Here is a 23,587-nt window from a genome sequence, read left to right on the forward strand (position 1 = left end):
AGAGAATGAGCGGGAGAGGGGCAGAGAGAGAGAGAGGACAGGTGATCTGTGCTGACGGCCAAGAGTCTGATGCAGAGCTCGAACTCACCACCTGTGAGATCATGACCTGAGCTGAAACCAAGAGTCGGACGCTCAACCGACTGAGCCACCCAGGCGCCCTGTGTTTATTGGCTTCTTAAAAGAGCCGGGTGCTGGGCTTTATAATTTCAAAAGACAAGACAATAGCAACAAGTCACTTGAAGGGTGTATATATATGTATACACATTCTTCCCATTATGGAAAACTTTCAAATATTCACCGAAGTAGAAGAAAAATGAGCCCCATGAACCATTTCCCAGCTTCGACAATTACAGTGTTTTGCCGTTTTTACTTCATCGCTGTGTCCCTTCCCCTTCCATTCTGGGGGGTGGGGGGTAGGTGGGGCGGGCTGGAGTATTTCCTAGCGATTTAGTTGTATTTTCGTAAAGCCCAAGTCCTTCTCCTGTTGTGGGGGTTCTCAGCCCAGGGTGATTCGCCCCACCCACCCATCGCCGCCCGGGGATGCTTGGTGATGCCTGGAGACAGTTTTGGTTGTCGTGACGGTGGACGTGGGGCTGTGGGTGGAGGCCAGCGATGCTTTCCCTACATCCTGCACAGCAACAACAGAGAATGATGTGGCCCCAAATGTCCATAGTACTGGGGGTGAGAAGCCCTGTCCCAGGGGACACAGCCCAAATTTCATGAGCCAGCCCCGGCCTTTTTGGCTGGTGCCCCTCATCTTGTGTTCTCCAATGATACCAAATGACTTAACAGTTTCTGGAAACTTCTAGCTTCCTCTGCCTTGAGTCCCCCCCACCCCCCCACTGAGGGATCAGCCACCTGCATTGTTGAGGGGTAGGTTTTGTGGGGCCCAAAGGTAGTGCATTTTGGGGGACTCTTCGATGAGCCGCCACTCCAGTGATGAGGACGACTGGGATCCAAGTGCTGACGGTTGCCCCACGGCTGGGTTCCATTTGGGGCACACGTTAACCAGAAAAACGTGAGTTTATTTGTCTCTTCCCGCTATCTTCCTTTTCCCCAGCGTCTTCCCAGTGCCCAGGACAGAGCTTGGAGCCCGGCTGGAGCCCCGTAAATGCCTGTTGCGTAAATGAATGAATGGCCATGTGATGTGTGGTGTGAGTGGACAAGTGTGCTTGCCGGGTGAACGTCGACAGGCCTCTAGCGTCCTCTGAGGTTCAGTCATCACTGCGGCGAAAATCCGCGTGACTTCTCCAACACGTGTGTCCTCCTCGCGCCCGCCCGACAGCCAGTCGCCTCCTGCTCACGGTGGACCTGTCTCCTTTCTCCTTTGCAGACCCTTCCGTCCCCCTGGATCCTATCTCGGTTTCGAATTCCTCCTCTCAGATCATTCTGAAGTGGAAGCCTCCCTCGGACCCCAATGGCAACATCACGCACTACCTGGTGTTCTGGGAGAGGCAGGCGGAGGACAGTGAGCTGTATGAGTTGGATTATTGCCTCAAAGGTGAGTGCGGGCGGGGTGTGTGGGAGCAGACGATCTGCTTTGTCCCGCTTCGAGGGAAACATCTCCCCACATCCTGGTTTTCCCAGGGTACGTGTGGGTGTGTGTGCACGCTCACACACTCCACAGCCTCTCATACAAGAACGTGCACACACGTTTCTCAACCTGACGACACCCTGGAGACTCACGTCAAAACCAGATAGCTCTTATCCCTTGCCACCATTTCCTTCTGGAATTTTCTCCTCCTCCCCCTTTTCCCTGTGGGGATGCGGCTGTGTCAACCCGCTGGGTTTTTGCGCTGAGCTAGGAATGGAGAGGCTCTTGACAAAGTCAGGGAAGAGTTCTAGCCCCTAAATTTAGACCCTTACGTTTTAAGGACTGGAGACAGCAAGGAGTGACAATCAGTTCTCTTCTGTGCTTTCCATTAAAAATTTATACTAGTGATGATTTCCCCCTCAGTCCCCCTTACTTACTTACTCAGTAAGTCCCCCTTACTTAACAAGTAAGTAATCTTGTTTACTTAATAGGCTTCATCCATTTGTAGAAAAATAGGAAATTATTTGTGCTTCAAACTAGTTGGTATAAATTAGTTTAAAATTAAAAAAAAATTTTTTTTTAATGTTTTTACTTATTTTTGAGAGAGAGAGAGAGAGAGAGAGAGAGAAGAGACAGAGCATGCACAGGGGAAGGGCAGAGAGAGAGGGAGACACAGAATCCTAAGCAGGATCCGGCCTCTGAGCTGTCAGCACAGAGCCTGACACAGGGCTCGAACCCACAGACTGAGAGATCATGACCTGAGCTGAAGCCAGATGCTTAACTGACTGAACTACCCAGGCGCCCCTTTAACATTTTACTTTTGCAAATTTTTTTTTAATGTTTATTTATTTTTGAGAGAGACAGAGACAGAGTGTGAGTGGGTTGGGGGCAGAGAGAGAGGGAGACACAGAATCCTAAGCAGGATCCAGGCTCTAAGCTGTCAGCACAGAGCCCAATGTGGGGCTTGAACCCATGAACCACGAGATCATGACCTGAGCAGAAGTTGGATGCTTAACTGACTGAGCCACCCAGGCGCCCCAAATTAGCTTAGAATTTTAATTAAAATTGGATTTAAAAACAAAACAAAGCAAAAAAACCCATCATACTGGAGAAACATGTCATTTTCCCCCATTAGTTTTTTTTTTTTTTGTTTTGTTTTTTTTTTGTTTTTTGTTTTTTTTTTTTTGGTCAGTTTGTTTCTATGTTTATCTGTATTTATTTTTCTCTAGATTGTTTTAAGTTAGTGATTTCCTCAGTGATTGACGGCAGAGGCTCAGGGATGGCTGGTGAGGCCTGGCCGAGGCCCTGAGCCCACGGGCTGCTCTTGGCTGGACCTCTCGCTCCAGCTGTAGGGCTTTGGGCAAGTCACTGAGCTTGCTTCTGGCTGCCTCCTTTTTGGGAGAAGGGGCAGGAGGCCAGATGATCTCCGGGAGCTGTCCCAGCTCTAAGATCATGTGCTATATGTATGCCTGTGACCTCATTCCCCGCCTGAGCTGAGGGTTGCAAACGTGATTTATCTCCTTCGATGCTTTATATAACTCAAGAGCAAGCACATTCCTCGGCTTAGCTGTGAGCTCTTGGCCCTGCATTCGAGTAACCGAAACCACCAGCTTGAACAACCACGGCAGTGGCCCCTGATACTTTCTTTGCTGTTTCTTTCTTTCTTTTTTTTTTTTAAAGGGTAACCACTTTTATTCTGGAAGTCTAAATCTGTCATTACAATGTGGCTATTTAAACACGGCTTGGGGGGCCTGGGTGGCTCAGCCAGTTAAGCGTGGACTTCGGCCCAGGTCGTGATCTCACGGTTCACGGGTTCAAGCCCCGTGTCGGGCTCTGTGCTGACGGCTCGGAGCCCGGAGCCTGCTACGGATTCTGTGTCTCCCTCTCTCTCTGCCCCTCCCCCACTCGTGCTCTGTTTCTCTCTCTCTCTGTCTCAAAAATAAATAAACATTAAAAAAAATGGCTTAATTTGTAATGATCACAAAGTTTATGTAATTAAAAATAAACTTACTAAGGAGCAGATTTTGTATGATTCCACTCATTGGAGGTCCCTAGAGGAGTCCCATCCATGGAGACAGAGAGTAGATGGTGGGCCCCAGGGGTGGGGGAGGGGACGGGGAAATCCCTGTTTCATGGGGACAGAGTTTCAGTTTGGGGAAGACGGAAGGTTCTGGCGATGGATGGTGGGGGTGGGAGCATGACAGTGTGAATGTGCTTAATGCCCCTGAGCTGTACGTTTTTAAAAATGACTAAGATGGTAAGTTTTATGTTATGTGTATTTTACCACAATTAAAAAAATACACACAATAAGTGAGCTTGCTACCCGCGACCAGAACTGGTTTCCTATTAGTATCAGCTATGTTTTTCCCTCCCACTCGGCTTTATTGAGGTATGTTTGAGTTGTAAGATATTTAAAGGCAAAATCAGAAGGTAGTGAAAGTGTCCATTGGGATGATTTTGATATACATACATGCTGTAAAGAGATTTTTTCCAGGTAGTTAGTTAATACATCCATTACCTCCTGTCTTTATCTTTTTTGTCTGTGTGTCTGAGAACATTTAAGTTCTGTTCCCCTAGCATATTTTAGTTATACACTGCAGTGTTATCAACTGCATTTTTATTTGGGGGGGGGAGGGGAGGGCGCAAGTGAGCAAGGGGCGGAGAGAGAGAAGTGGGACTCGCCTGAAGTGAGGCTCGAGCTCTACCCAGCGCGGGGGTAGAACCCACGAACTGTAAGATCATGACCTGAGCCGAAGTCAGATGCTTAACCGACTGAGCCACCCAGGCGCCCTCAACTGCATTTTAAAAAATTATGGTAAAGTATATATAACATAAAATGGACCATCTTAGCCTTTTCTAAGTGTCCAGGTCTGTGGCATTAAAGCCCATTCGCACTGTTGGGTGACCATCGTGACCATCCAGCTCTAGAACTTTCTCATCTCCCCAAACTCTGTCCCCATGAAACACTGACTCCCCCAGGCCCTGGCTCCCACCATCTGCCTCCCGTCTCTGTGGACGGGACTGTCCCTAGGTGCCCCGTCACCCAGACTTTTACTGCGTAGTCAGAGAAAAACCACGCGGCACTAAGTGCCCTGCCGTGGGTGCCAGAAAGGGTAACGGGGGGTGAGGAGCTGTGTCTGACCTCATGAAAGGTCCTTTCCTCTCCAGAAAATTCTCAGCAGCCTCCCTCACTCAGGAAATCCTACCTTTTTCTTCCATTTATAATGCCATTACCAGTCCCTTTAATGGTTAACCCAGCCAGGTCAGTCCGTGTCTATTAATACACGTCCCAAGTATTTTTAAGAGTCCCTTGTAGGCTTTCACAGCTGTATAAATACTTGGGCTTCCGAATGGATACTCACCATTCACGGGAAGGTACTTCGAGCCCATTGTCTCCAGGACGCATTCAGGGGGAGAAGAAAAATGCTCAGGAGCTCCTGGGAGGCTGCAGGCACCAGGGCTGGCTGCAGGATAGGTGAATCCCAGGGCCCTTCGTGGATTGTGCCTGGAGAAAGTAGCTTTTATGTGCCTGGTTGCATCAGAAGTGTGGCTGTGCCCACCCGATGGATGGCAGGCACCCCTGGGACCGGACTCGGGTCAAGACACAGCCAGTGTGGCACTTAGCAACTTTGGGGGCGCCTGGGTGACTTAGTAGGTTAAGGATTCAACTTCAGTCCCAGTCGTGATCTCGCGGTCTGTGGGTTCGAGCCCTGCGTCGGGCGCGGTGCTGACAGCTCAGAGCCTGGAACCTGCTTCGGATTCTGTGTCTCCCTCTCTTTTGGCCCCTTGCCTGCTCATGCTCGCTCTCTCTCTCTCTCTCCCTCTCTCTCCCTCTCTCTCCCTCTCTCTCTCAAAAATAAATAAATTTCCAAAAAAATTAAAAAAAAAAGCAACTTTGTGTTTTTAGGACACTACCTTCCAGCAGTTGGTGTTCTCTCTCTCTCTCTCTCTCTCTCTCTCTCTTTTTTTTTTTTTCTGATTCCTTTTTCTGTGCTTATTTTTTTTAAATTTTTTAAAAATGCTTTTATTTATTTTTGAGAGAGAGAGAGAGAGACAATGCAAGCAGGTGGGGGGGGGGCTGTCTTTCGGCATGCCAAGGAAATTCCTACCACAGGGCCTTTGCACTTGCTTTTTGCACCATCTGAACTGCTTGCACCAAGGTATGTGCATAGCTCACTCCTTTACTTAGTTTGGAACTGCTCAGCGGTCGCTTTCTCTGAGACCACCTCATGAAAAACAGCACCCCCAGGCATCCTCTGTCCTTTTACCCTGCCAGCTGACTCATGACATACGTATTTATTAGTTTATTGTGGATCCCTCCATCCACATGCACTAGATTGTAAGTCCCATGAGGCAGGGTCATGCCTAGTTACCTTATGGTCTCCAGCCTGATGGGATTATGGTGTCTCACAGTTTCTGGAACGCACGGACCTGCACGGCTGCCCCGTGTGCCCAGCCCCTCTGAGAAGACCCCCCTTGGCTGTGTGTGTGTTGTGGGGTCAGGCGGGGAGAGATCTCAGGCCACCTGCTCTGCCCGTCTCTAGGGTTGAAGCTGCCTTCCCGGACCTGGTCCCCGCCGTTCGAGTCCGAGGGCTCCCAGAAGCACAATCAGAGTGAGTACGAGGAGTCCGCTGGCGAATGCTGCTCGTGTCCCAAGACCGACTCTCAGATCCTGAAGGAGCTGGAGGAGTCCTCTTTCAGGAAGACGTTCGAGGATTACCTGCACAATGTGGTTTTCGTGCCCAGGTCAGGACCTTTCATTGGCTTGGTGTTGGGGGTCATTCCCTGGGGAACAAGATGAAGCGGGCACCCAGAGGGTGGGCAGGTAAAGAGGGAGATTCAGGAGAAGCCTTTTCAGGAATAGTCACCCCAAACGGCGAAAAGTTAAAACAAAAACAAAAACAAAAAAACCCTCAGCATTTGCTCCCCGACGTGGCCCAAACCCTTCGTCCCACCCGTGGGCTGCCATCTGACTTCTCAAACGAGCTCCGTTAGATTATTGAGGCACACCCCTGAGGAGGGCCCCCCGGGCCCATGCTCCTTGTTCATCTATGCAGCTGTCTCATCCTTCTAGAAATTTCTACGGCATCTTCAAAACCTGGAGGCTTCTCCTGTTTAAGGTTGGGTTTCCTTCGGTGAATGAAGGGACTTATTGACATCCCATCCGATGTGAGAGGGTTTGCAGCGAAAATGACTCGAGGCTAGTCAGCTGTCTGCACAGACATTTAGAGTTTCTTTCGAGGCCTCAAGCTTACTTGTCCGGCAAGTGCAGATAATCACGGTTCCTATTTCCTAGGACGCTGAGAGCACGTGAGTCACCCAGGCTTCTCAGCCTTGACACTCTCGGTATTTGGAGCCAGCCCCCTCCTTTGCCGTGGGGCCGTCCTGTGTGCTGGGGGATGCCAAACAGTATCCCTGCCTCCACCCCCCAACCCCAGCAGTGCTGCATGCATCACAGGGGCTCGTGACTCTTTGCAGTCACTTCGTTTATTTTTGAGAGAGAGAGAGAGAGAGCACAAATGGGGGAGGGACAGAGAGAGAGACACACACAGAATCGGAAGCAGGCTCTAGGTTCTGAGTTGTCAGCACAGAGTCCGACGCGGGGCTTGAACCCACACACCGTGAGATCGTGACCTGAGCGGAAGTCGGACGCTCAACCGATGGAGCCTCCCAGGGGCCCCCAGTCGCTTCCTCTTTTTTGGATCCAAAGCCTGGGTTTCTCAGCTGGAGAGTCCTCTGCCCCAGGTTACGGCAGCCAGTGAGCGACCGTAGGCTGTGAGCCACGTCCTGCCTCACTCCCCTTACAGACCTCGGCAGATGGACTACCCAGAAATATCTGAGGCACAGGGCCATTTCCAAAGTGGATCGAAACCCCAGAACGCTGACACTGGGATAAAGGAAGACTCTAAAACGGCTCCTTTCAAATGCCTGCCGTCGCTCCTCACACAAATAGATGTGTCCCCAGAACCATCGAGATGTGACATTTAAAAAAAAAAAAAATTCTTTCTTGTGTTTTTCCTCGGTGACCCTGAGTCCAAAAGAGCGCTTCACGGCACAGCCCAGGCATTGAGGCAGCTACTCTTTTACTGGTTAAAACCAAAACGCTGCTGGGCTCGAGCAAACGGCCGAGTCACCTGTGATGTTTAAATGTGATCAAGTTTGACATCCGAGGGGGATCCCGGCCGTCCGGGTCTCTGGCGGGTACTTTCTCTGATTCCTGTCCCCGCCCCCCTTTCTGTGTTCTCTGCACCTGCTGGAGAAGATGTGATTCGGGTGTTGGGATGAGTGGTCCACGGCGAAGGGCAGGGCGCCCTTGGTCTGCTGGGAGGAAGTGTGGCTCCCAGAGTGTCGGAAGGAAGAGGTCTCTCTGAAGGAGTTCTGTCTGTCCTCAAAGTGGTTGGTTTTGTTTTCACAGAAAATCCTTTTCAAGCCCTGGTGCTGAGGACAGTAGGTACGACTCACGTGCAGAATGTCTGCGTGGCCACTGGCAGCTTCTCGGTGCAGGGCCAGCCGGCCAGACAGGGCAGGAAGCATGCTGTGTGCCTTTGAGACTCCAGGGGCTTCTGTGGCTTGATGCATGTGACAGTCTGCTCTGCCCTTACCAGAGGCTTCATGAGTCCATACGTCAGCTGCCTTCACCCCGAAATGGGATCTGGGCATGAGTGTCAGGGAAAAAAATCTTCACTAACACACTCTTACTAAAACACAGAATCAAGGGGCGCCTGGCTGGCTCAGTCTGTAGAGCATGCGACTCTTGATCTCCGGGTTGGGAGTTCAAACCCCACATTGGGCACAGAGTTTACTTAAAACACACACACACACACACACACACACACACACAGGAGGGAAGGGGTAATTTGTGGGTACCTCTGAGATGCCAAACATCCCCCTCCGTGCATCCACCTGCGAAATGTTAATTTCTCAACATCTACGGTGTAGACAGAGCGTTTTGATCTGGGGTGACAGGTGCAGCATTGCGGGCGTGAGCAGAGGTGTGCCGTATCACAGAACCCCACTGAGGACAGGCAGAGAGATGCCAGGGAAGGGCAGGGCCTCAGGATGAGTCACGGGCTCTTGGGGGGCAGGGGGAGACCAGAGGGGAGGCTAGAAAGGCAGATCAGGGCCATGTGGAGGGATTTCATTGTCTCACAGTGGGTTCCCTTGTTTATTTTCGGGCATGTGTGTGTGGCGCTGGTCTGACCTCTAGCGGCCACTTGGGATATAATCTATAGAAAAGAAAGGCCTAGAAATTTGAGGCTTTGGTCCAGACCCAGGTTTCTCAAGCTCAGATGTACTCACATTTAGGGCCAGATCGCTGTCCGTTGTGGGGCCCGCCCTGTGCATGGTGGGGTGTTGAGCGGCATCTCTGGTTTCTGGGCTCACAACGCCAGGAGCGCACTTGTCCCTGAGCAGTGACCAGGGGACCAGTGTGAGCCTGTGGGGTGTGTAGGCAGTGGACACTGAGGGCCCAGACTGTGGGTAAAGGGGAACCACTGTGTATACATTCGGCTCATTTGATGACAACCTTCCATGTTTCCCATTGTTCAGACACCCATTTCTCAGTAGTTACTCACGAGGCACCAGCGTCCTGGTCAGCTGGCCCGTTTGTGCCTGGATGGAAGTGTTCTGAATCTTGCTGACATGGGTCTATCTTTGGTTTTCACCCAAGAATTTCACTGGTCTTTTGGCCCAACAGAAAATCATAACACGTGCGCCCCCAAGGAGGGTTCGTTTTCTGACCACACGTTTTCTGACTACGGTAAAGACTAAAAATTGACCTCAAGCATTTGAGCAGAGAACTTCTTCCTGGTGATTGAAAGTCAATCACTTTGATACCTTTTGGGAGAAGCAGACGTGGAGAGACTTTCATTAAAGTCCATTTGGACAAGAGTGCAAATGAGAGTATCACATATCTTGAACTCGTAGAATATCGCCAACACTGGGCGTCGATGCAAGTTAGTAGACCTCAGTGATTTTGGAAGTTAAGAAACAACTTAAAAAGGTGAAAATACAAATTGTAGGGGAGGGGAAATCAAGATCACTGAACTTGTAAATCTAAGGATGAAAATCACAAATAATTAGAAGTAAGGCAGGAGACAGAAAACTAGGGTCGAAGGAAGATTTTCATGTTGAATTTCCTGGACAGTGTTGTGTTCTTCAATTTGAAGCTTTCGGTGAAGAGGGAAGTTTTAATTTGATCTGATTCTAGAAGAAGTTGAAAAAATTAAATATTCTAACAACCTTGGAAAATGACTAAAAATTACAGGTCAACACCTTAAAAAAATTATGTCACAAAAAGGCCCTAGACCCAGAGAGTTTTACAGGTGAGTTATTGGAAATTCTGAAAGAGCAACTATTTGCTGTAATATAGAAACTTCTCAGAGCATACCAATCTATGGAACTCTTTCCAGGTTGTTTTATGAAACTAACATGATACCCCTTAGCAGACACAGGTGAAGATGCTACATTAACAGAAACCCCAGGACCAGCTAACGTGAGACTTTAGATCCGTATGTCCTGATTGAAACAGCATGCTGACAATTTTGTTTAACTCAGAAGTGTGACGATGGTTTATGATCAGGAGATAGGATAATTCATCAAGAGGTCCAAAGAGGAAAATCGTATGATAATCTCATTCAACAGTGTTAATTAAAAATTCCTAACTGAGGGGCGCCTGGGTGGCTCAGTCGGTTGAGCGTCCGACTTTGGCTCAGGTCATGATCTTACGGCTCGTGGGTTCGAGCCCCGCGTCGAGCTCTGCGCTGACAGCTCAGAGCCTGGAGCCTGCTTCTGATTCTGTGTCTCCCTCTCTCTCTGCCCCTAACCCACTTGCATTCTGTCTCTGTCTCTCTCAAAAATAAATAAACATTAAAAAAAAAAAATTCCTAACTGAGGGAAACAAGAAGAGGCCTCATATAAAAGTAGGAGTGGAATGCTTCTGCTACAAGGTAAATATTATCTAGATGAAACCAACAACCGAGGTAACATTGTACTGAAGCGCTCCCAGTCATAGTTAGAAGGAAGCTCTGTGTCATCGTTACTAATTAACATTTTCCTGGGTATCCAGCCAATGCAATAAAATACAAAATAGAAATTAGAATAGTAAAGAATGGATTGTGGGAAATAAGGTCACTTGTGTTTGCGGATAGCCTAGGGCAGGGGTAGACGAGCTAGGTGTGCAGGCTGGCTGCCCGTTTTTGTCAATGAAGTTTCATTGGAATGCAGCCACACCCATCTTTATATTTTGTCTATGGCTGCTTCCAAGCCACAATAGCTGGGAAGCCATTGAAAGTTGAGTAGAGAGGTGGACCGTGTGTCCTACAAAATCCAAAATATTTACTTTCTAGCATTTGCCGGAAGAGTTTGCTGACTCTTTTTCTAGTGTGTTCCTTGAAAACCCAAGAATATCAACTCTGACGCTCTTAGAGCAGAGCTTGGGAAAGAGAGTTACAATGTAAATAAACAAAAAGCCAGTAGGTATACTAGCAATAGTTAGACTATAAAAACAGAATATGAAAAAAAAATATATGGAGTCTCTTGGTTCAAAATCTGAAACGAAACAAAACCCCAGGAAACCCTGTAACCCTCAGCATTGATGTGGTGGTCCTGAGATGCAGTTTTGAGGGGCTGCTGGGGAGACCCCAGGTCAATACAAAGCTCCTGGAGAGCAGTTTCGCCATAGGGATGAACAGATACAGCCTAGTGATTTCTAAGAGTCTACTTTTAGGATCTAATAAGACAATCAGACAACGATCAAAGCAATATTTACAATAACCAAAAAAAAAAAAAAAAAAGAAAAGAAAAAAAAAAAACCTGGGACACTTACGCAGGCATGCCTCGGGGGCATTGCGGGTTTGGTTCCAGACCCCTGTGGTAAACGGATATCGCAATAAAGCAGGTCACGTGAATTTTTTGGTTTCTCCATGTGTGTAAATGTTATGTTTATACCACACTGTAGTCTGTTGGGTGTGTGCAGGGGCATTATGTCTGACAAAACGACGTACATACCTTCATTGACAAACCTTGCTAGAAGACACAAACCATCATGTGGGCTTTCCCCAAGTAGTAAGCACTGATCATCGATCCCTGTAACAAATAGAAGAATACTGAGAACCTTTGAAACATACCATGATGAGAATCACCCGAAGGTGACACAGAGACCCAAAGTGAGGAAGCGCTGTTGGCAAAAAAATGGTGCCAGTAGACCCGCCTGTTACAGGGACGCCCCAACCCGTCAATCTGTAAAAGAGCTGAATCTTGTGAAACGCAGTGATGCAAAAACGTAATACCATGAGGTAGGTCTGTATTAGGTAACATAGGAGGACGGTTAGTAAATTCTGGCTCACGCATCCAATTGAATATTTTCCAGTGTTCCAAGTTTTCTGCCGTGAGCAGGCAGCACTTGGGTAGCAAGGAGGGGAAAACCTTCACGTTGAAAAAGAAAAAATCATAAATTCTGTGCTCAGTACTTAAGGCATTATATTCGAAGGAAAGTATTTGAGGAATGTGTTCGATACAAGAAGGGAACAAAGGGTCATAAAGCCAGCTCGGTCTTCTTTATACCTGCACATAATATTTCCAGAAAAAAAAAAAATTGCCCACAGGAAACAGCGGACGGTGGGATGGTGAATAATTTGAATTTTCTTTATGCTTTTGTTTGGTGTGTGTTTATAAATTTTTAGGCAATTGTGTTTATTTCTTATATCCTCTTAAATGGGGGAAAACGTGTGTCGACTGCGTTATTTTTGTTTTGGGGGCTTTTTTTTGGAGTTCCCCTTACCAACTTGAGTGATAAGATTTTTTTTCTTTAACCCAAGAATGAAAAATTAGTCGCTCATATTATGCAGACGCCCTAAACGGAAAATAAGAACTAGAAGATGCATTTTTCCCCGTTTACACTGCTGATGCTGGCCGGTAGTTGGAGGTGTTGGGTCCATGCTGTGTGACAGGGTTCCCGAAAAGCTAGACTCTCACATGCTTCGGGCATCTTATTCTTAACACTGAGCCTGGGTGGCTGAGCCATCGGCACAGTGAAAACCTGAAATCAAGCACATGCAGGGGAATGTCGGTGTGGGGCTGCCGCTCGTGGTCCTGGGGCGCCCTGCTCCCCACCCCCTCACCCCGAGGGCAGCCGCTCCGGGTTGTAATTCCTGGCAACCTGCATTTGATCTGTGTGCCTGCTCGCATCTCCGCTGCACCGCGGTCTTTGATTTTGAGCCTTTGATGCTCCAGCATCCACGGTTTTCTCTTTTTAAACATGGGGATCGTGTGACCGCCTGTGTCCTGCTGTCGTGACAGGCCGTCGCGGAAGCGCAGGGCCCTCGCCGACGCTGGGAACGTGACGGCCGCCGTGCCCACGGTGCCTGGTTTCCCCAACACTTCCAGCAGCGTGCCCACGAGCCCGGAAGAGCACAAGCCCTTCGAGAAGGTGGTGAACAAAGAGTCTCTGGTCATCTCCGGCCTGCGTCACTTCACCGGCTACCGCATCGAGCTGCAGGCTTGCAACCAAGATGCCCCCGAGGAGAGGTGCAGCGTGGCCGCCTACGTCAGCGCCAGGACCATGCCCGAAGGTGGGTGGTGGTGCCCAGAGCCCCAGGCTGAAGCCCTCTGCCTGCTGGAGCGGATTTGCCTTCATCGTTTCTGAGTTTACTTACTTATTTTAAAAATTTTTGTATGTGTTTACTTCTTTTTGAGAGAGAGAGAGAGAAAGAGTGCAAGCAGGGGAGGGTCAGACAGAGAGGAGACACAGAATCCAAAGCAGGTTCCAGGCTCCAAGGTGTCAGCACAGAGCCTGACACGGGGCTTGAGCCCATGAACTGCGAGGTCATGACCTGAGCCGAAGTCTGGCGCTCGGCCGACTGAGCCACCCAGACGCCCCTTTTATTTTTATTTTTATTTTTATTTACTTATTTATAGTTTTATTTCTTTTTGAAGCGAGAGAGAGACAGAGCATGAGCAGGGGAGGGGCAGAGAGAGAAGGAGACACAGGATCCAAAGCAGGCTCCAGGCTCCGAGCTGTCAGCCCAGAGCCCGACATGGGGCTCGAACTCACGAACCACGAGATCGTGATCTGAGCCCAAGTCAGACGCTTAACCAACCGAGTCACCCAGGCAGCCCTGTCACTTTGTATTTGTGCCCAGCTTTATTGAGCTACAGTTGACATACAACACTGTGTAAGTTGAAGGCGTACTTGTGTGTTGATTTGATACTCGTACGTATGGCAGGACGATTACCACCAGAGGGGCAGCTGACGTCTGCATCACGATATGTGATTGCCATTTCTTCTTTCGTAGTGAGGACACTTAAGGTCTACTCTCTTAGCAGCTTCAGAGTAGGTACTAGAGTGTTGTTAACTGTAGTCACCATGCTATGCGTTACGTCTCTACCACTTTAATTCCTCTCCTAAGCTGGAAGTTTGTCCCTTTTGACTAATATCTTTGCATTACTCCCCAGCCCCTGGTAACCACCATTCTGGTCTCTGTTCTCTGTGAGTTCTCCTTTTTTAGATTCCGCATATGCGTGAGATCATACAGTATTTGTCTTTCTCTGCCTGGCTTATTTCACTTAGCATAATGCCCTGAGGGTCCATCGGTATTTGCCTTTATTATTATTATTTTTTCATGTTTATTCATTTTTGAGAGGGCATGAGTGGGGGAAGTGCAGAGAGAGAGAGAGAGAGAGAGAGAGAGAGAGAGAGAGGGAGAGGGACAGAGGATCTGAAGCGGGTTCTGCACTAACAGCAGTGAGCCTGATGCAGGGCTGGAACTCACGAAACTGAGATCATGACCTGAGCCAAAGTTAGGTGGTTGACTGACTCACCCAGGCGCCCCTGCTGTTACTATTTTTTTTGATTACAGGAGTCATACGTAGCCACTATGGAAACTAGCAAATGCACACAGCCATAAGGGAAATAAAGTAAAATTAAGAAATGCATATATGTATTGTATTAATCAGGGTTCTCCAGAGAAGCAGAACCAGTGGGATATGAGATAGACGGATAGATGGATAGATAGATATGTGGACGGTCCTGCAAAGTGAGTTTGAAGTGTCCCTTCTCCCACATGGCAAATGGAACATGGGAAAGTTATGCGAGTGGCTTGAGGTTGCTCAGCTGGGGGCGGTGGGGGTGGGATTTGATCCAGAGGTCAGGTGCCTGCCTCTAACCACTGCTCCTTACAGCCAAGGCAGACGACATTGTTGGCCCTGTGACCCATGAAATCTTCGAGAACAACGTGGTTCACTTGATGTGGCAAGAGCCTAAAGAACCCAATGGATTGATCGTGCTGTATGAAGTGAGTTACCGACGGTATGGTGATGAGGTAAGACCCTTGATGCTTGGACATGTGCTTCCGAGCTGTCATTGGTACTCCCTTTGTCTTTTTTTTTTTTAAGTTTATTTATTTATTTTGAGAGCGACAAAAATAGCACAAATGGGAGGAGAGAGAGAGAGAGAGAGAGAGAGAGAGAGAGAGAATCCCAAGTAGGCTCCAAGCTGCCAGCACTCGGGGCTCGAACCCACCAAGGGATCACGACATGAGCTGAAACCAATGTTTCAGCCCCCCAGGTGCCCCACCCTCTTCTTCTTCTTAAATTTTAGCCCAAGGCTTCTCCTATTTGATGCTTTGTCATTAGGACTCAAAGCCTTGATTTATAGCTTTCCAGGGAGGTGGGATAGAAATGCCAGTCTACAAACTCATTTATTTCCTCAGTCTCTCACATTGCTTTTTCAGCTCTGTCCTTCAAGGGGACAGGAGACCCGTTTCGCTTTAGACAGAGTTACCTGAGACTGGGGAGAAATCACGTCGAACCTTAATAAGTAACTTTTTGTTTACACCCAGACACCGGGCAGGGTGACGGGTGACCGCACAAGATGTGGAATCTCAGGAGATCAAAAAAGTAGCCAAGGATGCACATATTAAGCGCTTAACACACAGGCGTGTCTCATTTATCATAGTTTATCACGTCTGAGACGGGATTAGGCAACCCCGTTATTTTTGTGGCTGCTGAAAAAGAAAAAGATGCTGCCGGGTCTCATTGTAAGTTGGTGCGGCTTGTCAGACGCATCCCCGTTTCAGACATGTCAAACGCATGTAATGCCGTGCCTCTCAGGACCCGTGAAACAGTGGGCCGGAATTGGCCAGCCCCTGCTCTAAGCCACGCCTGTAATACCGTGGGGGTAGATCTGTGTCCCCAGAAGGGCTCGCGGGCTGCTCCTGCTGGGAGATGCCCTGGCCGGGGCTTGCCTCTGACCGGGGACAGTTCTCCCCTTTACCGTGTGTCTTCAGAGAAATCACGTCACCTCCCTGGCTTTGACTGAGCCCTTCCCCTGTCCCAGACATTGCGCTGAGTCCTTTGCAATCATCCATTCAAACTGCACGGTGACCCGACCCGGTGGGATCCGTTAGTGTCTCCGCTTACGGCCAGAAGCGTGGACAGCGGAGCAGCCAGTGGAGTTGGTCAGGGTCACACGTGCAGCACTTAAATCCAGACTGTTGGGCCCTGGAATCAACCGTCTACAGTTGAGGACAACCACTTAGGTCAGAGGTCATTTTCTTTCCTTCATCTTTTTTTTTTTTTTTTTTTAATGGAGAAATGTTAACATTTATTATCATTTTTTTAATCTAATTTATTGTCAAATTGGCTAACATGCGGGGTGCATACCGTGTGCTCTTGGTTTCGGGAGTAGATTCCCGTGGTTCATCGCTTATGTACAACACGCAGTGCTCATCCCGACAAGTGCCCTCCTCAATGCCCACCACCCATTCCCCTCTCCCCGCTCCCCCCCATCAACCCTCAGTTTGTTCTTTATATTTAAAAGTCTCTTACGGGGTGCCTGGGTGGCTCAGTTGGTTGGGCGTCCGACTTCGGCTCAGGTCATGATCTCACGGTCCCTGAGTTCGGGCCCCACGTCGGGCTCTGTGCTGACAGCTCAGAGCCTGGAGCCTGTTTCGGATTCTGCGTCTCCCTCTCTCTCTGCCCCTAACCCACTCGCATTCTGTCTCTGTCTCTCAAAAATAATAAAATAGGTAAACATTATTAAAAAAAAAAAAAAAGAAAAAGAAAAGAAATATCAGTTCAAGTGAAAAAAAAATGAAAATAAAAATAAAAGTCTCTTACGGTTTGCCTCCCTCTCTGTCTGGATAGTTTGGAACTATTTTTTCCCCTCCCCCTCCCCCATGGTCTTCTGTTAAGTGTCTCAAGTTCCACATATGAGTGAAAACATACAATCTCTATCTGTTTCTAACTGACTTATTTCACTTAGCATCACACTCTCCAATTCAATGGCCAGACAGTCAGTATTTTTAGTTTTGGGAGCCGTAACGTCAGGCATGGGCATGAAGGTTGTTTTTGTTTTTGTTTTTTTTTCTTCCTTTTTTTCCTTTTCAAAAAATTTTTTTATAACAGCTTTACTGTGATCCGGTCACATACCATAAAATACATCCGTTTAAGAGCTACAACTCAGTGGCGGGTTTTTGAAAGGATTTTTTAGGTTTTTAAGTAATCTGTACATCTACACCCAGCATGGGGCTCAGACTCACACCCCGAAATCAAGAGTCTCACACTTTGCTGACTGGGCCCACCAGGGTCCCCTACAATTCGGTGGTTTTTAGTAGTTCACAGAATTGTGCGGCCATCATCATGACCCATTTCAGAGTATTTTCATCACCCTAAAGAGACCCTCCTCCCCTCCCCCTCCCCAATCTTCCCTGCCTCCCCTCCAGCCTGTTTTCTGCTTCCTGTTTCTATGAATTTGCCTGATCTGGGCACTTCCTATAAATGAATCATAGCACATATAGCCTTTTGTTACTGGTTTCAGATAGATGGACCACATTTTATTATTCACTCATCTGTAGATGGACATTTGGGTCGTTTCCACCATATGGCCCTTGTGAATAATGTTGGTCAGAACACTGATGTGCAAGTTTTTTGTGGACGTATGATTTCAGTTCTCTTGGGTGCATATCAAGGGATGGGTGCTGTGCTAACTCTGCATTTAACTTAACATTTTTTTATGTTTATTTTTGAGAGCGAGACAGACAGACAGAACAACAAGTGGGGAAGGGGCAGAGAGAGAGAGAGAGAGAGAGAGACACACACACACACAGAATCCGAAGCAGGCTGCAGGTTCCGAGCTGTCTGCACAGAGCCCGACATGGGGCTCGAACCCACAAACCGTGAGATCATGACCTGAGCCGGAGTCAGACGCTCAGCTGCCTGAGCCACCCAGGCGCCCCGTGTCTGCATTTAACTTTTAAAGGAAATGCCCACTGTTTCCCCAAGGGGCTGCACCATTTTCTGTCCCTGTCAGTAGTGTGTGAGGGTTCCAGTTTCTCCACATTGGTGGCCAACACTTGTTCTAGGCTATCTTTCGAAGAGCCATGCTGGTGCGTGTGACTGGTATCTCACCGTGGTCGCGATTTGCGTTTTCTTGGATGGCTCATTTGGGCCTGAGTTTTGTGTTCTTCCCCGAACCCATGGGGCTCTTCCGCTTGGGGCAGCTGCAGGCAGTTAGGGTCATTCCTGGAACCGGGGTGGGGTTGAGGGTGGGAGACAAGAGCCACTCCAGAGGGAGGTGCAGCTTCCCAAGGAAGTTGGGGATGTTGCTGGCAGCGAGGAAGAGAATGTGGATTCTGTGCAGTGAGCAAGATATCTGCAACGCAGTCCCTCCTTGATTTTCTTCTTGCTGCTCTATTTTCCCATTTGCCTGGAGTTTACCTACATTCTAGGAAGCCCTTGGTCCTGGGTAAACTGAGGCAGTCGGTTACCCTGTTGGCGTTGGACCTAACCCTAAATTCTCCCAGCTTCTTGTGGCTGGACCGGCTCCCCTGTTCCTGGAGCCCAGCGGTCACCGGCAGGAATCCCCACTGCGAATCCCCACCAGAGCCTCTGCCCCACATGGCCCCACACCAATCCCAGACAAATTAGCCCCATTTGCCCTTTATGGGAACAGAGAGACAGGGAAAAATAAGAGAGACTGAGAGATTACAACCATCTTTTAAAAAACCTTTTTAGGGGTGCCTGGGTGGCTCAGTGGGTTAAGCGTCTGACTTTGGCTTAGGTCGTGATCTCACAGTTTGTGGATTTGAGCCCCGCGTCGGGCTCTGTGCTGACACCTCGGAGCCTGGAGCCTACTTCAGATTCTGTGTCTCCCCATCTCTCTACCCCTCCCCTGCTCATGCTCTGTCTCTCTCTCTCTCTCTCAAAAATAAATAAATGTTTTAAAAAAATCAAGTGAGAAAATAATGTAAAACTTTTTTTTTTTTTAACACCATCTATACTGTTATGGTATGATTTTGCCAGTCCTGCAAAATTCTCTCCAGCATTTGGTGGGAGGTCATTTTCTTTTTTCTTTTTTGTGTTTTTGGGGGCTTTTTTTTGTATTTGCTAGTTGAATAGCTGACATCACCCCCAGCTGCATCATTCTTGAATCTCTGTCTCCTTGGGCCTTGAATCCAAGTCATTCGCCCTCTTACCGCGTCCCCTCTCCGCCCCGGGAGACCCTGGCCCCAAGGACCACCCCTGCCAGGGAGGAGCATGGATTTTTCATGGTGGCTGGCTCCTTCCTTTGCGTCAGTATCTTTCAGTTTTGAGCTTTTCTTCTTGTTCGCACAGACTTTTACGTCATTGGCTTCTTTGCTCTTTATCAGGTTTTTGCGTCCTGTCTCGCTTTTTGTTTTTGTTTCCTGGTGTCTGTGGAGACAGCTGCCTGAAGCTTCTGGTTCCTTCCAGCACACCCCTTGCAGTGCCTGGGGTCCGTGGCCAGTCGTGGAGGATGCATTTCCCCTTTGTCCCGGATAGCAGCTACCTTTGGTTTCTATATTTGCTTATTTGTCCCTTTCTACTTGGTGACTCATCCTACTTGGAAGAACCTTTGGACCAGAGCCCCCGCCCCTGCCGCCAGCCTGATCCGGCCCGATCTGTTTTCTTGCTGTTATTGTCACATGATAAGCACGGGGGTTTTTACATTTCTTTCTCTCCCCGCTAAAATTTTCCAGTCCAGCTCTCTGCATGCACTATTAACTTGGAGCTGTTTTGGAAAGTTTTTAATATTTGGCCCGATGCGTGCAGGTTTCATGGTCTCGTTTTCCCAGGGAGCCTCGTGCCTCTCCCAGTAAGCTCGGGGTTGATCTCTGTTTATGTGGTTATCACTGGGGTGTGTATGCTTTACTTACCTCCTCTCTGTTTTCAGAGATTTGGGTAGATCCCAACTCTTTTAGTAATGGTACAATGAATCAAATCAAATCAAAAGGCTGTACCCTGGGAAGGAAGGAGCTTTAAAATTTGTCCTTAAGACATTAAGCCCACGCATGTGTTTGGTTCTGAGACCAGGGGGTGTGGGGCAAAGCCTGAAATTCGATTTAGGTGATGTAGGTGTTTTCTTTCCCGGCCCTCTCGGACTTTCTGGAGGCCTGGTGACAACGTCCCACGGTGGTTTTGTAGAGTTTGGGAGCCGGATGGTTCTGGATTGAAGGATTGGTCCTGCCACTTACCAGCCACGAGATCCCCCCCTCCCCGCAGCATTTTGTCTCTTCAACCAGGGGTCGGCCCACTGTTTTTGTACGCCTGTTTGTACAGCCCGAGATCGAAAAATCACTTTCACCTCTTAAGATGGTCGGGGAAAACAATTCCGAACATCGAGAGAAGAGTAACGTCATGACGCGTGTCCACTTAACGTGGAGTCCAGCGTTCAGCGTCCACCAGGCTCCGTGGGCACGCAGCCACGCCTGTCTGTGGACGGACGCGAACTGATTTGGGAGGGGTCCCTGGCTGCTGAGTTGAGTGGGTCACAGTGAGTGGCCGCTTGAGGCCATACACATTGACCGTCTGGCCCTTTATAGCCGAAGTTCGCCGACCTCTGCCCGAAGCCTCTGTTTCCTGTCTGTAACAAGAGGCTAAGCCCTGGTGGGGTAAGAAGGAAATGACACGATCCAGGTCAAATGCTTGGCTTGTGGCTCAGGAAGGGTTATCGGTAACGATAGCTTCTGTGTCTGCTTCCTTATCCCAAGAACTAGGGCGCTGAGATTCCGAGGTTCCTAATGTCGCTCACGCGTGTTGCCCAGTGATTGTCCCTTAACTCCCTGTGTGTCATCTCTTTTTTTCTTTAAGTTCATTTTTATTTATTTTGAGAGAAAGAGAGAGAGAGAGAGCAGGGGAGGGGCAGAGAGAGAGGGAGACAGAATCCCAAGCAGGCTCTGTGCTGTCCGTGCAGAGCCCGACGCGGGGCTCGAACTCACGAACCGTGAGATCCTTAACCGACTGAGCCACCCAGGCGCCCCTCCTCTGTGTCATTTCTGACATTCCTGCCAGGGGACGGACACCCCCCACACCTGCCCTCTCTCCTCCCCTGTCTTCCAGGAGCTGCACCTCTGTGTCTCCCGTAGACACTTTGCTCTGGAGCGGGGCTGCAGGCTGCGAGGGCTGCCGCCGGGGAATTACAGTGTGCGAGTTCGGGCCACCTCCCTGGCGGGCAACGGCTCCTGGACAGAAGCCACTTATTTCTATGTGACAGACTATTGTAAGTGTGCACGGCAACTCTGGCTGGGTCTGCTCTGGGAAACATCTCAGAGGATGGTCGGGGAAGCGTGGAGGCTACACCCGCCGGCCCTGGACTTGACCTCTGGGTCTGTCGGCTGCTACTGTGTGACCTGGGAAGGGTGCTTGCCCTCTCTGAGCCTGCACTTCCTCATCTGACCGTGGGATAATAAGAGGATCCTCCTGGAAACGAAAGGAGGTTTCAGTGGCATTAGGAATGCCAAGTGGCTGACACAGGGCATGTCTGATTAACACATTAGCTCCTGTTACTAGGGTCTCAGTATTTGTTTCTAATGTTTATTTACTTTTGAGAGAGAGAGAGAGACAGAGTGTGAGCAGAGGAGGGGCAGAGAGAGAGGGAGACACAGAATCTGAAGCAGTTTCCAGGTTCTGAGCTGGCAGCACGGAGCCCGTCACGGGGCTCAAACCCATGAACCATGAGATCATGACCTGAGCTGCAGTCGGATGCTTAACCGACTGAGCCACCCAGGCGCCCCTCAGTATTTGTTTCTAGATGGGCTGTGTCCTCCAAGGGAGGATGGGGGAACTCACCTACTTGGTCTCAGATGTGCTCTTGATACGCAGGCAGTAAGTGCTGCCCCTGGGTGAGCACAGTAAGGTGGGAGGGTGGGGAAGGCTGAGCTGATCAGGGAAGGCTTCCTGGAGGTGGTGACCTCTTGACCGAGACCTGGAAGAATGTACAAGTGGGAACAAAAGAGGAAGGTTATCCTGAGACGCGTGGCAGGAGCCCAGACGCTTGAATGAGTGAACAAACAAATAACTTGGAAGGAGGGGAGATTCTAGACCAGGAGGAGCGGGAGCTTGGGTGGGAGGAGTGAGACAAGCCTTCTGCTTGGCTGGCTGGATTCTCACACCCCAGGCATGGTGGACTTCGGAGAGTGGGAAGGCTCTGGCCGGGGTCAGGGCAGGGAGAAGTGTCCTGACCCCAGCTGGGAGGGCTACACGGTGAATCTGATGCTGCCTGGTAGAGTTCACACAGACCTTGCCGGCTTAGGAGCAGGGTTCCCAGCAAGACTGCCCTCCCTTCCAAAGCCAGATGCAAGTTGGGGGTTCTCCAAGCCCCCCACGCTCCTGACCAACTGGCAACAAACTCAGAGCTTCCCATGGCCCCCCAGATTCAATCATCTGCTGGATCAGCTCACAGAACTCAGGCAAGTGCCATCTTACAAGGACGGTTTTCTTATAAAGGCTGTAGGTGAGGACCACGCAAATGAAGAGACACATAGGGGAGGGTCCAGGACACTGAGCTGTGTCTCCTCCCCTTGGAATCAGGACGTGTTGCGTCACCCTCCTGGCATGTGGCTGTCTTCACAGCCAGGAAGCTCCTCTGAGCTAAGGTGCTGAGAGTTGCATTACGCAGGCGGTACCAATCGCATCGTTGGTTGTGTGATAGAAGTCCTTCCCCGGCCCCTCCGTACTCTGGAGGTCAGGCTGGCTGAAGTCCCAGCCTTATGATCACGTGCTTGGTCTGCTGGTGACCAACCCCCGTCCTGGGTCAGCCCATCTCGTAGCATAAGCTCAGGTATGTTCCCAGGGGCTCGTCAATAACAAAGACACTTCCTGTTACCCAGGTCAGCTCAAGGATTTGGGGTCTCTCTCTTAAGAACCAGGGATGCCGTGAATAAAATTCCAAGGAAAATATCAAAGTGGGAAAAACATTGGTAACATCATTGACAAAGAGTTACTATCAAATGAATATCCATATAGTATATGAGTAATATATACACACACACACACAAGAATACGCAAAGAACATAAATAGCCAATTTAAAAAGAAATAGAAAAGATAGAAGATATAAGGAAAAAAGTCCAACCTCAAAACCACACCCCCCCCCCAAGAGCAAATTAAAACAAAACGTAATTTTTAACTTATCAAATTGGTAAGGCTTTTTGTTTCTGGGTTGTTAAAAATATAAATATATATTTTTAAATATAAACATATTATAAATATATAAATATAAATATGTAAATATATTTTAATATGAATATATATATTTTTTAATTTCAATTTTAGTTAACATGCAGTGCGATATTGGTTTCAGGGGTAGAATTCAGTGATTCATCATTTCCAAACAACAACACCCAGTGCTCAGCACAACAAGTACCCTCCTCTGTTTTTTAATTATAGTGCTTAGTGTTGTCTGAGAGCAGACACATAGATGTTCTTTATTAATATGCATCAAACATTTTGTTAAAGCTCTTACTATCGGAGCCAATAGTTCTGGTTCTAGAAATTTATCCTGAGGAAATTATCAGGGATGTCCAAAAAAGATACATGTTCAAGGAAAGGTAGCCCAGCATTACTAGAGATAGCAAAAAGTCTGGAGAATTACATGACTAACACAGTAGATTACTTAAAAAGGATTCTTTTCTCCCTCCTTTCCTCCTTCCTTTTCTCTTCCTTTCTCTCTTCTTTTCTTCTTTCTTTCTTTCTTCCTTCCTTCCTTCCTCTTTCTTTCTTTCTTTCTTTCTTTCTTTCTTTCTTTCTTTCTTTCTTTC

General features: G+C 48.6%; 1 protein-coding gene across 1 annotated transcript in view; it reads left to right on the plus strand.

Moving 5' to 3' along the window:
• The window catches only part of INSR (insulin receptor), a gene marked incomplete at its 5' end in the record, with an annotated part of 54,339 nt that overhangs the window by 14,952 nt on the left and 15,800 nt on the right, over positions 1–23,587 (plus strand). The window contains 5 exons of the mRNA XM_049639399.1: positions 1,334–1,501; positions 6,079–6,280; positions 12,833–13,104; positions 14,714–14,853; positions 20,891–21,050. Coding sequence (XP_049495356.1) covers positions 1,334–1,501; positions 6,079–6,280; positions 12,833–13,104; positions 14,714–14,853; positions 20,891–21,050 — 942 coding nt within the window. The remainder of the gene's footprint in view (positions 1–1,333; positions 1,502–6,078; positions 6,281–12,832; positions 13,105–14,713; positions 14,854–20,890; positions 21,051–23,587) is intronic.

This window comes from Panthera uncia, chromosome A2 (genome assembly GCF_023721935.1).
Source record: "Panthera uncia isolate 11264 chromosome A2, Puncia_PCG_1.0, whole genome shotgun sequence".
Taxonomy (NCBI): domain Eukaryota; kingdom Metazoa; phylum Chordata; class Mammalia; order Carnivora; family Felidae; genus Panthera; species Panthera uncia.